Source organism: Electrophorus electricus, chromosome 20 (genome assembly GCF_013358815.1).
Source record: "Electrophorus electricus isolate fEleEle1 chromosome 20, fEleEle1.pri, whole genome shotgun sequence".
Taxonomy (NCBI): domain Eukaryota; kingdom Metazoa; phylum Chordata; class Actinopteri; order Gymnotiformes; family Gymnotidae; genus Electrophorus; species Electrophorus electricus.
Window position 1 is genome coordinate 4,140,714 of NC_049554.1, and position 14,287 is coordinate 4,155,000.

At 48.8% G+C, this 14,287-nt stretch overlaps 1 protein-coding gene across 3 annotated transcripts in view; it reads left to right on the forward strand.

Moving 5' to 3' along the window:
- The first annotated feature begins 337 nt into the window (after positions 1–337).
- Positions 338–14,287, forward strand: part of sema3fb (sema domain, immunoglobulin domain (Ig), short basic domain, secreted, (semaphorin) 3Fb) — a 66,916-nt gene continuing 52,966 nt past the window's right edge. For 2 of the 3 annotated variants that reach the window (XM_035520131.1, XM_035520132.1), the window contains exons 1-2: positions 338–658; positions 3,616–3,782. In XM_035520131.1, the coding sequence (XP_035376024.1) occupies positions 3,668–3,782 (115 nt within the window). In that variant the 5' untranslated portion in view covers positions 338–658; positions 3,616–3,667. Of the gene's footprint in view, positions 659–3,615; positions 3,783–3,894; positions 4,025–14,287 lie in introns of those variants that run through there. The other variant, XM_035520133.1, reaches the window with a different exon arrangement.

The following is a 14,287-nucleotide window of genomic DNA, read 5'->3' on the forward strand; positions in this document are numbered from 1 at the left end:
CACACGCTCATAAATGGAGAATAAGTCCATATATCTGTAAGAACATCTATACGCTACAAGTTTGTGCTTTCATATTAATTTCGCTTACTTCATATTTAGTTTGCTGTAATATTTCATCATCTGTCTCTTGCGAAGCCTATGCCGTATAATGCCGATCTTCAGAAATATTTGAAAACTGACCGACTCGCACGCCGCCGAACCTCGAATACGCGCCGACGCGCTCCGGCGAAGGGGCGGCGCCGTGTGAGGTGGAGCCCCGCCCCGTGGGCGTGCCGTAGGCAAATGAGCAGACGGCATCCACCTGCCAAGCCGCTTTCCCAGCAGTCAGGAGCGCCTGCCCGGAGACTCCAGTGGGCTTTATTGACTTTGGAACGAGGCGCGCTCTCGCAGCCCTTTAAGTGTCAGTGTCTCTTTGAGAGCCAGAGTTCTGCGGGCTGGATTGTTTTATAAGCGAACCAAATGAGCTGGGCAGCAGGAAAGGAGCCTGCCCCGCTCAGGTGTTCCGAAAGATAAGGACTACATCTCCGTCTCGCGGCAAAAAAAAACAAAAACCTGGGACCTACAGATGCAAAATCGGTAGCGCTCGAGGAGATAAGACTTGGATTTGTGTAGATTCACATTGTGGAGTGAAATCTTCCGCCTTCGACACAACTGTCAGGTATGATTCGAGGGCATTTTTATTTTTACCTATTATTTATATAGTCTACAACTACTAATTACTGTTCTCATAATTTAAGAAGTGCGCGAGGGAAATCTCGGATATTAAAACCTATGGACCTTATTTCAACACGCGCAACCACATACCCAAATGTCCCTGTACTGTTCTCATTTGTCAATATATAGTCCTACATCCCCATTCATCCCCACACATAACGGTTTACTGTCCGGGAGACCCCCTGATGCGCAACTTCAGGTCAACTTTAAAACTCGCCTGGCATGTAAAGTTGCGCTGTTCTTTAGTTTATAGCTGCTGTCGTCGTGGTGTAGGAAAGGCGCCACGGGCGTTTTGAAGCTCGTGCCATAGCGTGCTCTCTGCACACTGGGACCTTTTGCAATCCGATTATTGTTGTTTGATATGCATTATGATTTTGACTTATGGCGTATTTATTGAATTTCCTGTTTGCTCGTTCTACATGCATAGACCAATCTGCTTCGAGTCTAGTGGCAACATTTGCTCTTCTGCGCGCAAAACTCGCGGCGCGCAGAAACTGGCATTCTTAAACTGCATACCATCGTTCGCGGAGTGAAATGTGGCAACTCGGAATAAACTAGGGTCAAAAACACCCCGATCTGACTGACACATCGTATTACACAATGCGTTTTTACTGTTGTAATTGCGCTTGTAAAAAAAAAAAAAAGCAACATGCGGCTCTACGCGCTGAGTTTCGCAGCAGAGAAAAGACTAGTTAGAAGGCTTTAATGACAGTGTGAATCTTTAAAGCGGTGTTTATGAGTAGCCTGCCGTCCTCGCCACAACCTTCTGCTCTTCGAGGTGTAACCCCATAAATGTCTAATTATTAGAGCTGTTGAAATATCCCGCGAACGTGTCGTCAGCAGGTATAGCAGTGGCGTTGGCATAAAGGGAAAGTTGGTTTAATCGACCACGTTGCAGTAGAATCGACCTGTGGCAGTTATTTGCTATTGGTTTAATTCGCACAACTATTTATTTATATTCATACTGAACTCCATCAACAGTCTTTTTTTTCTCCTTAAACTCTATTCATTTCGTTTCTATATTTCAGTCTTAAAAAGCACGAAAAGTGTGGCCACTGTGTCACTGTGTCAGATGAAGAAGCAAGAACCACAGAGTCCATAGAGATAATGCAGACTCTCTACACACATGAACTCCTGATATGCGATGGATAGGCTTCTAGAAAGCAAGCTATGAAAACAAGCTTGAAGATCTAACAAACATTTCCCTGCAGTTTTTAATTGTGGAACATATACTACATGAAATATAGGAGTTCATTTGTGCTCCTTGCTGTCTTGTGTTCACGTGTGTGCCTTTTGAACTTCTATTTATCTCTCTCTCCTTATCCCCCCCCCCTCTCTCTGAACCTATCTCTCCACCTCTCTAACGCCCCCCATTCCTGGCCTGCCTGTTTCTCTGTGCCTGTGTGCGGTTGTGGCGTATAATTGTTGTTTAATTTTCGCTTGCTTGTGTGACGGAGGGAGGCAGTGCATTCGAGTAAACAGTGGGACACTTAACAAATTGCCTGCAAATAGCTGAGGTTTGAACAGCTGCTTTCACTCTCCCCGAACGTCCCCGGCCAGGCCCGGCAACGTTTTGTACAGTCTCTCTCTCTCTCTCTCTCTTCCCCTCTCTCAGTCTGAAGATGCTCTCAGACTTGATCAAAAACTGGTTTTAATTTTTCTTCAGCACCGGCAAGGTTGCCAGATATTTTGTGAGGTAAATCCACCCAAACGGCAACCAGAGTTGGTCTGGCAAACCAGGCCAGTCTCAGAAGGCAGAAGCTCATGTATAAAACAAGGCCTGTTTGGATTTAAGAGCATCATCTGCTAGAGCAATTATTTACATATTTATTAGGTTATTTCAAATGCAGTTTTAACCCTAACCCTCCTTATGAAAATTAATTCGGATTAAGTTGTTGAATATCATAAAGTAACTCTATGGAATATGTTTTGAAACTCACACATTGGCATGATCCAACTTTACAAGTTGTTTTTTCATAGCTCTTTTCGTTTGAAAAAGGGTTAATATTTTTAAAAATCCAGTTACTGATGTGCAGTCAGTTCAATTGTGTCCATAATTCTTTCATTCATTTGATGAGAAAAGTGAATTCTGATCCGAGAGCAGAAGTACTACTTTGAGTTTGAAATATATGGCCAAGTAAGGAATACAACGTGGTCTCTAAACGTGCTTTTCTTCCCAAACATTTTACACTGGATACTCAATGTAACTCTAGTACAGTGTCAGGAGGGGATGGCTTAGGTTGGGTTGGCTTCACTTGTCACAACAGAGGCCGTCTGAACAAAAACAAGAATGCTCAAGCTGAGAAGTCAGGAAAACCATAAAAAACATACTTTTTTATGATAGGGAACGTTACAGTGGAATTATTTTTGCAACTTTTGCCTATTTACCGGTCATTGTTTTGCCTCCCAGATCTGGAAAACTCCAAGTGCGCTATCGGGGCTATTAGCTTTGGCTTTAAATCTTACAGGTGCAGTCAAAATGATGCAAAAGTGAGTTCATAAGCTTTTTTTTTCGGATGGTGAAAGTGCACAGCGCTGATGGTGTCAGAAGGGGGCGTGGCTTGGCGAGCCCGGGCAGACTACTGTAGCCAAGCTGTGAGAGAGGGATAAAGACAACGGAGAACTCAAAGAGAAACATGCCGGTAAGGTCGCCGTGGAACCACACAGTAAGGTTCTCACCTGCCGGGTCTGCGGTTGGATGGCTCCAGAGGACCATAGCTGCCCGTTTCTGTTTTGGTTTGACCCATTGCTCGACGAGCCACGTTTGAGCATCTCGTGAGCAGCTACTTTCTCAGTGAATGGCTCCTGTAATATCCCCTACGTAAAAAAGGAAAGCACCCGCAGCGCCTGGTGACCGCAGAGAACCCAAATGAGTTTGATTTCGTGTTCTTTGTTTTTCAGTGTTCCCAGGAGCTGGTTTCTGGAAGCTTCCAGAAGCCGAAGCGGTTGCACGATGCTTTTGGACGGTCTGTGGGCGGTCCGGACTCTCCTGCTTCTGTGTGCGCTGGATCTGAGCTTGGCCAGCGACCCGCTCTCCCCTGCCCCCCGGGTCTTCCTCTCCTTCAAAGGTAAGAGGGTGCATATTCCACCCTACTGTTTCACCGCCGCGACCCGGTTCTGGTCCTCATTTTCTCTTCCGCTCGCGTTTCTTCTCTGGTCTGCGACGCCTGTGGAGCTCAGGAACCCTCAGGAGAGCGACCTCCGTCGCCTGCACCGCTTTTCCGAGATCATGGCTGAGATGACGATTGGATCAGTGTTGAAGCATCGATCTAGGAGGAAGGTTTCGGGATACGGCAGAAGAAGTTAGAATGTAGGCAGAGTCTCTAGTTCCACCGCAGACAGGAGCAGCAGAGAGGAGCAGACAGGAGCAGCAGAGAGGAGCAGTAGATAAGAGGGGCAGATGGGAGCAGCAGATAGGAGGAGGAGACAGGAGTAGTGTGGTTCCAGCATATTCCCCAACAACCCCCCCCCCCCCCTTCCATCCTACTACATTGACAAGCAGCTGCTTCTACTTGCACGCTATGTTCGAATAATTAAAAACACAAACAAAGTCTGACGGGGAGGAAAAAAGACCAACAAATCTGAACCTGGGTCAGCCCATAGCCGAGTGCTCCGGGAGTTTACATATCTGCCGCATCGGGTCTTTGCTACTTTTTTTCTTTTCCTTTTTTTTTTAAATGAAACATTCTGTGCCGTATCGATTCGGTTTCAGTGTTGCTACGATTGCAATTATTCCAGGTCTGCACCGTGCGGATATCCGTACGGCTCTCAAAGCCCCTGACCGCGGAACTTTTCCCCCTTGATTAGCCAGGGCCGTGTCTGGGGAATTCGATGCACTTTTGCAGACCTAAATTTTCTGGAGCAACAGAGCGGATCGCTGGCACTCGGGCTCCGCGCTTGTGTCGGTCAGCCTGTTCGCCACTCCAGACCGGAGCGCACCAACTCCCTTAATTGCACGGGCCAGCACACTTCGTTATTAGTGGGCTTTTTGTCTCCTTCTACTTTAATCAAGATGGATTTAACACACAGTGCTGAGTGAGCGTGCGCAGATGCTCCTATGTGTCTGAGGGTTTCGGGTTGATCTGGCAGGACTTGGCTAATTTGGTGCAGGGATCCACCAGGCAGACTCCGCTGATCAATATGCGTTTCTGCTCCCTCAGGCAGATCTACGTTAAATTAACTTCTCAGGTGGGGTGGGGTGTGTGTGTGTGTGTGTGTGTGTGTGTGTGTGTGTGTGTGTGTGTCTGTGGGGGAGGGGGGGGGGGGGTCCGATCTCAAACAGGGCCTGTCTGAGCCTTCTTGTTCTGAGAAATCTGACACATATGGATGGGAAAAACACAAACTCTCTGTCTTGCACGCATCCGAAATACAGACGTTACCACCTGCCCTAGACCACATGGGTTACAAAGCTCCGTAACGCTTGGCTGTGGGCCGCTTTGCTGGCCGCGCTGCTCAGCGTCCAGGTGACCGCCGCTGCCGTGATGGTGTCTTCATTCCTAAGCAGCTGAACATGGAGCCGTCCCTCACTGGACTTTAGCCCCCAACGCCACCTGCAGCCCTGGCAGAGTGCGCGTCTCCCTATCCTAGCGTGGCCGCCTACTTTAAGGCACATCAGTGCTAGTTAGGGAAGGACTGATCAAAGGAGGTTGGTGTTTTGGTGAGCTATACTGCAATCGTGCACCACTTCCATAATTTACATTACATCGTGGCTATTGTCAAGCTGCCCCCAACTGAATGCTAGCTTTCTCCTCTCTAAGACGTTAGTGTGTTGGCATTGGCGCTGGGGCAGATTGAATTACCGTACCGCTTTCGTTATGATCTTCGTGTTACGGATAATGCGAGTATTACAAAAGTATCTTCTGGTCATTTCACCCATGGAAGCCGGACTGTCTGCGTTCACCTCAGTAAACCACCTCACCCTGATATTCTCTGCAGCGTAACTCGAGGTGGACATCAGGACAAATGAGATGCGATGCGTTGCCAAATTGATTTGCTCTGTCAGCCAGCCTCCGTCAGGGTTCAGGGGGCGTGACCTTTCGCACTATAGGCCATCTATTCTCCCCCTCCCCTGCACTGCCCCACTCCAAGGGCTAATCAGGAACACCTTAATTGTCCTTTGAGCTTTGCAACTTCCTTCCCCTCATGGTGCGCACCATCAAAATCATTCCCCTCTCGGGAATGTCTCCCGTGGCACTGAGGGTTAAGGATCCGAGGGTCAAGGGCGAAATCAAAGACAGCTGCAGATCTAGAGTGCGTGCTCGATTTTGGGAGGTGCAGAGTCTTATTTAGTCTGGAATGGGAATGATCTGACATCCTATCTGGGGTACAATCAGATGATAAGAATCTCCAAACTGTAGGCGTTTGATTGTGTCCAGATTGTAGAGACCAAAGATTTATGAGTCTCGCATGATCTGACCAAATGGTCTCAAGCAGAAACGGTGTGGTCAGACATTTGCTGTTGTGGGATAAAGTACACTCACGCCTGTTCAATGGCTGATAAGCTTTCGTGTCAAAAGCAGGACTCTCTGCATGTGTGGATTAAGTAAAACTTGGGGGTTTTTTTTGCAGCTAAATGGTTTACTGTTGATCTCTTATGAGATGAGCTCAGATTTCTGAAACACCAGCTTCTCGAGACAGGGAGACGTTTCTCTCGGTTTTAGTCTAATCTAAGAAACAGAGTACTGAGCAGAACCTCCTCTGGAGCTGTAACCCTATCATAAATAGGCTAATAGATTTTAAACAGATGAGAATGGAGGTTTCTATCAGCAGTGACCTCGACAGAACTCCCACTGTTCTCAGAATGACAGAACCATGCAAAAGAGGATGTAAGGTAAGGCAGCATGGAGAATTGGTTTGGGTTTTATGAGGGGATTGGCAGACACACGCACGCACACACACACACACACACACACACACACACACGCGTGCGCACAGACACACATAACTAGCCACAAAACGTGTCGCCAGCAGCTCTCCAGGGGGCCTGACCTTTTCCTCTCTTGTTTAGACTGGGGATGTGGGGGGGGGGGGGGGGAATAGATTGAATGTGGCCCCTTAAAATGATCTGAGACCAGTTATTTTGGTTTCTGTTGTCAAGATTAAGGTTGGGCTTGGGTGAGGTATACTGGTCCTGGGTCTGTGTAAAAGAAAAGCATGAACGTGGAGTTTTACACCACACGTGACTCTGCCGTATTACTGCTCTTCATTCTTATTTTTCATGTAAACTGAAATTTCCTCTGTGCCAGCTTTTTGTAAACGCTCTGCGAGCTAAAAATGTTTACCAAAAAGTAAATACCCCCTACATAAAAGTAAACTATACACATTCAAATGTTTTCAATTTTTTTTCCCCCGAATGTTTTGCCTTTTTTTTTTTTTCCCTTCTCTTGCCGATGACTTCTGAGAAGGGCAGAGATGTGTTTTCGGTAAGTGAAACCACTCTGTCAGCTGCTTTTTGTAGGCCGTGCCAAGCTGACCGGTGGCGGAGGTGGACGCAGTGAGTTTGGGGATGAGAGAGCAATTTCACACGACCTCTGCCACACACTCTTCTCTCAAGCTTCCCGAGGGCGTAAAAACCCTTTAGAAATGACAATGGATCTGCTCTGGTTTCATGCGGATTATAGCTTTTCATATTGCTGCGTGTGACGCTGGTTAAAACAAAAAGGTAATGAAAGAAAAGGGGCTTTTACTGAACTGCTGCCTGAAGGCCCTACCCCTGGAGCAGCTCAGCGGTGATTACTGAACTAGAATCATTTTAATCTGCCCGAAACCCACTTTAAGCTTTAAGATTAGAGGTTAAGACTGTTTTCAGATCAGTTATGAAATGAATAGGACCTTTCAAAACTGTTTCTAATCCTGAATTTTGCCGAATCGTGTCCTTAAATATTCCAGGTGCAGTGGCACATTTTTGTACTTGTATTTTATTATTCTTTCCCTCACTCCTTAAATCCGGACTGAGTTGGATGCACAGGCGCTTGTGACTGCATATCGCCGCTGATATCAGATGTGTGTGACTGTCTCCACGGAGATTCACAACTCCGCGAGTCCTTGACGTTCACATCTGTGCCGTCTTGCGCTGCAACGCGCCGCGGCGGCTCCGCCCTGCCTCACGGCCACGTTGCCAGGAGCCCTAGCGACCGAAATGGGCCACCTATTCCCAACCTGGTCCTATTTTGCCTGGCGATGGGACACGGTCCTATTTTAGTGATCGCTTTATTAACGGAGCCCGTGTCAGCTCTCGGGGAGATCGGCCCTCCTACAGAGAGTTCACTTCCAGCCTAATCCATTCCACCTGGCACTAACATTCACATGCACGCTGCCCTTGGTTACCTGATTCAAGGGTTGGTGCTAAACCCTACAGGGGAGGAGATTTTCAGGAGCTTGAGAGGGCACCCTGATGCTAGAGCGCGGAAGCCGATTTACCAAGTTAAGCTTTGCGGCCTGCGATAAAGGTTCAGAATCACCCTCTTTGTTGGCATTTGCTTTCATTCTGTGCCATAACTGCACGAGTGTACCTGCAGTTTTGAGAAATCATAACTTTGCTAACTACCAGGCATTTTTCAGAAAAGATGTGAGAGTGCATTAATCTAAACAGCAGTTATGATCTGGAGGTTATTTTCCTAGACAGATGTCAGATTATTTCGGTTTTTTGCTTTAGACTCTATGGAACTCACATGTTTAGTATTTTACACTGCAACTTCTAAGAACTTGTATGATCCTTGCTATGGTCCATACACTATAGAGATTTAGCAACCTGGAGATCTCTCTGGAACATTAAGCTGCCAGCAGGTTGAACATTCACAGCGTCTGTGAAGGTAGGCTCGAAGGCAGGAACACTAATGCACAAACAGCACAGCCTCCGTCACCAACGCAACGACGACAACAAGGTTTTAGAGGTGTGAAACAACCAGCTGCGTTGGGCACTCTGCGATCCAAAGGAGGAGAGTGATCTGACATTCCGAGCTGTTACACGATGACGTGATATGGTGTTACAGGATGACGATACGATGAGAGGAAAGGCAAAGCCTTTGTGAAAGCCGATTTAGATTGACCTTTGGCCACATCAGTGAACGGCTCTGACTTGCAACACGGAGCACTCGTTGAATGATTAAAACCCCCCCTTCTACAGTGACAGAAAGTTGATGGAGAACAGTTAATGATTTGCATGCGACTGACTGGATTAGCCATATACAGAGACATTCTTAACTCCCTTTGGGAAAGGCGCGTCCTTTTATATTTGAGTTTTATTTCGGGAGTAGATTTTTTTCTCATGTTGACTTCTTAAAACATAAATCAAATCTTTGGTGCCCTGTGGGATAGTGTGGGAATCCCTGAGGTGAGATACAGCATGTGCAAACTATATGACCTACGGGAGCGTATGTGCTTGCCCTAGCAGGTACAGTAACGAGTAAGGACCATAGTCCTATTTTGGGCCAAAAGGTCAGGAACTCTCTCCAAGGGTTAACTGATCCTTGGTGAGGAATGCAAGAAACTTTGAAGCTATGAAATCCAAATAGCTTCTGAAAAAGAGAGATAGATAGAGAGAGAGAGAGAGGGAGGGAGAAACAGAGAGAGGGGAAGAAAGGTAAGAATGAGAAGGGAGGAGCTGGGGAAGAGAGACATGTGTCTTTCATTTCTCATTTTCTCAAATGTCCCTTTCCATTATCATCTCATGCTGTCTCCACATCACCCTACTGCCCCTAGTGCTCTTCTCTACTGCCCCTAGTACTCTGGTTTATTGCCCCTAGTGCTCTTCTCTACTGCCCCTAGTACTCTGGTTTATTGCCCCTAGTGCTTTTCTCTACTGCCCCTAGTGGTCTGGCTTATTGCCCCTAGTGCTCTTCTCTGCTGCCCCTAGTACTCTGGTTTATTGCCCCTAGTGCTCTTCTCTACTGCCCCTAGTACTCTGGTTTATTGCCCCTAGTGCTCTTCTCTGCTGCCCCTAGTACTCTGGTTTATTGCCCCTAGTGCTCTTCTCTACTGCCCCTAGTACTCTGGTTTATTGCCCCTAGTGCTTTTCTCTACTGCCCCTAGTGGTCTGGTTTATTGCCCCAAGTGCTCTTCTGTACTGCTCCTAGTGCTCTGGTTTATTGCCCCTAGTGCTCTTCTCTACTACCCCTAGTGCTCCGGTTTATTGCCGCTAGTGCTCTTCTCTACTGCTCCTAATGATCTGGTTTATTGCCCCTAGTGCTCTGGTTTATTGCCCCTAATGCTCTACCCTACTCTACCGGACCACAATGTTTAAACAATAACCTCTTCTCCCAGCACAAGATGCATCCTTGAGGACAGAGTGGGTCATCGCTTCCTTGCTCCTGCACCAACGCCCCGCTTTTCTGCGATAGCAAAGCTCTGGCAGCCGATGTCATGTCACCTTCTGTGTTTGACCCTCAGACCTCTGCAAAGTCAGCATGGTCTGAAGCGCTTGCGCTCAAACCGGACACTCAGCCCATGTGTTTTACTGGCTATGTGAAATGTAAGCGCGTAACTTGGCCGTAACAGTGCCGGTAACAGTGGGCGCCCATGCTAGTTGCTATCTCTTTTTCTCAGCCTTTAACGTTTGTGGCAAAACGGCGGTTCTGTACACACACCCCACTGGCTGGCGAACGTGTGATATGTCTGCTCTGCTGTACCGGCAGTAAGCTACGTCACTGACCACAGATCAGCGCCTGCCAGCCCAGAACCACAGCTCTGACCACAAACTGCTCTGGCTGTGTGCCTGCCCCTGTTGGCTAGTGCGTACACTGCAGTTAGCACGTGTTCAGACCACATAGTGTTTGTAAAGCACCTTGAATGTATGAAATGTGGTATATAAAAAAGTTTACTTTGCCATGTAACAACTACAACATTAATAATAATAATAATAATAATAATAATAATAATAATAATAATAATAATAATAATAATAATGACAACAACAATAGTATTATTTGGTACTTTTCAAGGTTTTTTGCAATTTAAAGTGCTGAAGCCTAGTCTAGGCTATATTTGTACAGCAAAGAACCACGGCAGAAAAACTAAGCAAAACAACACAGAACGAGCTAAACCTATTTTGTCGTGCTGTGCTGCGCGTAAGGGCTGTCAGCAGGACTAATCCTGAGCAGCACCTCAGGTGCGGTCAGTACAGACCTCACAATATCCCCCCGTTTCAGCAGCTAGACTCGGGGGGAAGGAGAACGCCTCTCGGGAGCTAACAAGCGAGGCCGCGAACGGCATGGCTCTGCAATGGACCGTGCATGGAAATGCTGAATGGCGCAGGAAGCGCTCCGCTGTGGCAAAGGTGACCCCATTACAGGGCGAGGTTTTGGAGAGCAAATTGTCCGTGACTGGAGTTGGTCTTGCGATGCATTTATTTATTTTATTTTAAAACCCAGGCTCACTCCAAGTCAATTGCACGGAATTCACTGGTGGGGCGTTTTTGTTAGATGGTAGGGTTAGAAGTGTGCGTGTGTGTGTGTGTGTGTGTGTGTGTGTGTGCGCGTGTGTGTGAATAATAATTTCGCCCTAATCGGCCTTTCATAAAATTGTGCCCTTCAGTTGATTTGTAGAGCAAACTTTATTGTCTCATACACATGCATACACACACCCATACACGCACACAGTAGTATCAAATTACTGTGCAGGGTAACAACAGAACAAGTACAGGGTAACAGCATGTGCACTAGCACTACGCATCCCCCAAAATATCCCTCCAAAGTCCATCTACGGTACGTTTTTATCTGTGTGTGGGGCTGTGAGCTGAACCCCGGTCCTGCCTCACATCAGTGACTCAGAGGGCACTGTGCTCTCTTTGGCCAATTCCTCCTATTTGTGTGAATATCACTCTCATCTGTTGAACATCGACCAAGATCCAGATTGGCTTTTATGTCCTTCAGCAGGAGAGTCTGGGACAGAGGGACATTTCTGAGTTCCCTCCTATTACCCAGAGGTCCCTGCACAGGACATGTGTGCAGCTATGCAGACTGGTGAACAGATAGAGCAGCTGTGGGATTTGCCCATGTCGGAGGGCAACCGGGGTCCGGCGTGAAGAAAGAGTCGGGGAAGTTCTCAGCAGGATACGGAAGTGTTGCTGTTTCCTGCTCCAGTGACCGGTACCTTCTGGGTGTCATTCAGTAAACGCATTCGAGCCTGAAGCTCACAGTGTATCTGAAGGTCCTTGGGTGGTCTGTGTTTATCATTGCACATATGTGTGTGTGTGTGTGTGTGTGTATGTGCGTGTGTGTGTGCATGTGTAAATGACCGAATGCTTGTGGATACACGTGGACTGTTCTGCTAGATTTACTGCAAGTTTGTGCACATCTGTGACCAAATGTTTAATGAATGCTGGTTTGAACAACTGGCTAAGATGAGCTCTGTGCGCTTTCATTACACACACACACACACACACACACACACACACACACATGAAAACAGATCCTATTTTGCTCCCTCTGCTACTAACCCCGGTTATTTTGGGGACAGAAAGATTTTTCTCGATGGAGGTCCATCTCTCCTCCTCCCAGTCTCTCCCTCTCTCTCCCTCTCTCTCTCTCTCTCTCTCTCTCTCTCTCTCTCTCTCTCGTTCTCTCTCACACACTCTCCCGCCATCCATCCATCTCCATCTCACCGAGTGTGTGTGTGTGTGTGTATGTGTGCCTGTGCTGGGTGCTTGTTCCTGGAGCAGCATGTCTTCATGCATTCTGCTCTCACAGATCTCCCATGGCCCTGCCGCCGCCCTGCCCCCGCCCTGCCCCCGCCCTGCCCCGCCCTACCCCGCCCTACGCCGCCCTACCCCGCCCTACGCCGCCATACCCCGCCCTGCGCCCGCCCTTCCCCCCACCCTGCCCCGCCCTACCCCGCCCTACCCCGCCCTACGCCGCCATACCCCGCCCTGCGCCCGCCCTGCACCCGCCCTGCGCCCGCCCTTCCCCCCACCCTGCCCCGCCCTACGCCGCCGTACCCCGCCCTTCCCCGCCCTGTGCCCGCCCTGCGCCCGCCCTGCCCCGCCCTTCCCCCACCCTGCGCCCGCCCTCCCCCGCCCTTCCCCCGCCCTGCCCTGCCCTTCCCCGCCCTTCCCCCGCCCTGCCCCGCCCTTCCCCGCCCTGCGCCCGCCCTGCCCCACTGTACCCCGCCCTTCCCCCACCCTGCCCCGCCCTACCCCGCCCTTCCCCGCCCTGCCCCGCCCTTCCCCGCCCTGCGCCTGCCCTGCCCCGCCCTTCCCCGCCCTGCGCCTGCCCTGCCCCCGCCCTTCCCCCGCCCTACCCCGCCGTACCCCGCCCTGCCCCGCTGTACCCCGCCCTACCCCGCTGTAGCTCTTTGGTTTATCGTATTTTTTCACCCCTCTGATAATGTGCAGAATTGCACAAGTCACTGTCAGCTGGGAAAGTAGCCGAGTGTTTTTAGCTCTTTATACTGCCGTCAGATTAAGAGTCATGGAGTTGAACAGTTTTGGCCTGTGTGAGTGAGTGTGTGTGTGTGTGTGTGTGTGTGTGTGTGTGTGTGTGTGTGTGTGTGTGTGTGTGTTTAAGATAGTCTAATGTGGTTGGTAAGATGTGTAGAGTCACGGTTATATTTGTACTGGAATGAGGGCTAGTTTGAGATGAAGCCTCAGGATTAATTAGGCATTACACTGCTCATTGTGGTTTCTGTCGGCACAAGCACCTGCCCTGATAGACGGCTGTTCGTCATTCTGTTGATTTAGCTCTGAGAGCTTCTACAGGAACTGAGAGTCATGAAAATATCAGATAACGAAAGTTCATCGTTTGTATGAAGTTTTGCTTGGTTTCATTCGAAGGTCGGAAGTAGACCGGACATATTTTGCTTTTCCGGAAGGTTTAGTCTGAGGATTTTATTGTTTTGTTTTTTTTTTACTCTTGAAAGAATGATCTCATGCAGGTATATACAGATCCTGGTACTAGTTTAACAGGTCTTTTTGTTATCTAGTGCGTTATTGTTGTGAGCAACATAATGGCGCGGTCTGTATGTGTGCACATCTTGCGTTCCTGAGAAAGTCCCCGCTCGGGTCGCGGGGAGGTCACGACCCCTGAGGGATAGGTCAAGCGCAGGCTACCTCTGCACCTAATAGTCCCACCATTTTTAATTGGCCTCCCGTCAGTCACCGAGGACGTTCTTTGGATTCCTTCCTGTTTGAAATGAGACTTCTTCGCACCTGATTTAATAAGCTCTGCCACCTGCCCAAGTTTCGCAATGTTGAAACCGATCCTCTTCGGGGCAGCATTTGGCAAGCCACCCTTTTCTAAAGATATCAGTTTGCCAAAGGGCCATGCGTATGGAGACACCGCGTGTCCCTGCCCAGGGAACCGAGGCTACACTGCCCGGTGCCAGAGCTGATTAAACCCGCGCTTCCTCACCCATCCACACGCCAATCAGGTTCATCACGAAATGGAGGGAACAGGGAGCTGCCAAAGGACCCGTTCAGCCTCCATGGGTATGGTGAGCTCAGCCATGCGCCGGGTCTGGAGCAATTAATGCCTGAGTTTACTCGTCTGCGTCTGGCTGCGGTGTGAACGCGGCAACTTTATTCCCTAAAAAGACTGCGTAGGAAGGAAGCGGTCCATCCCTAGTCGGGATAGCTGGCTTC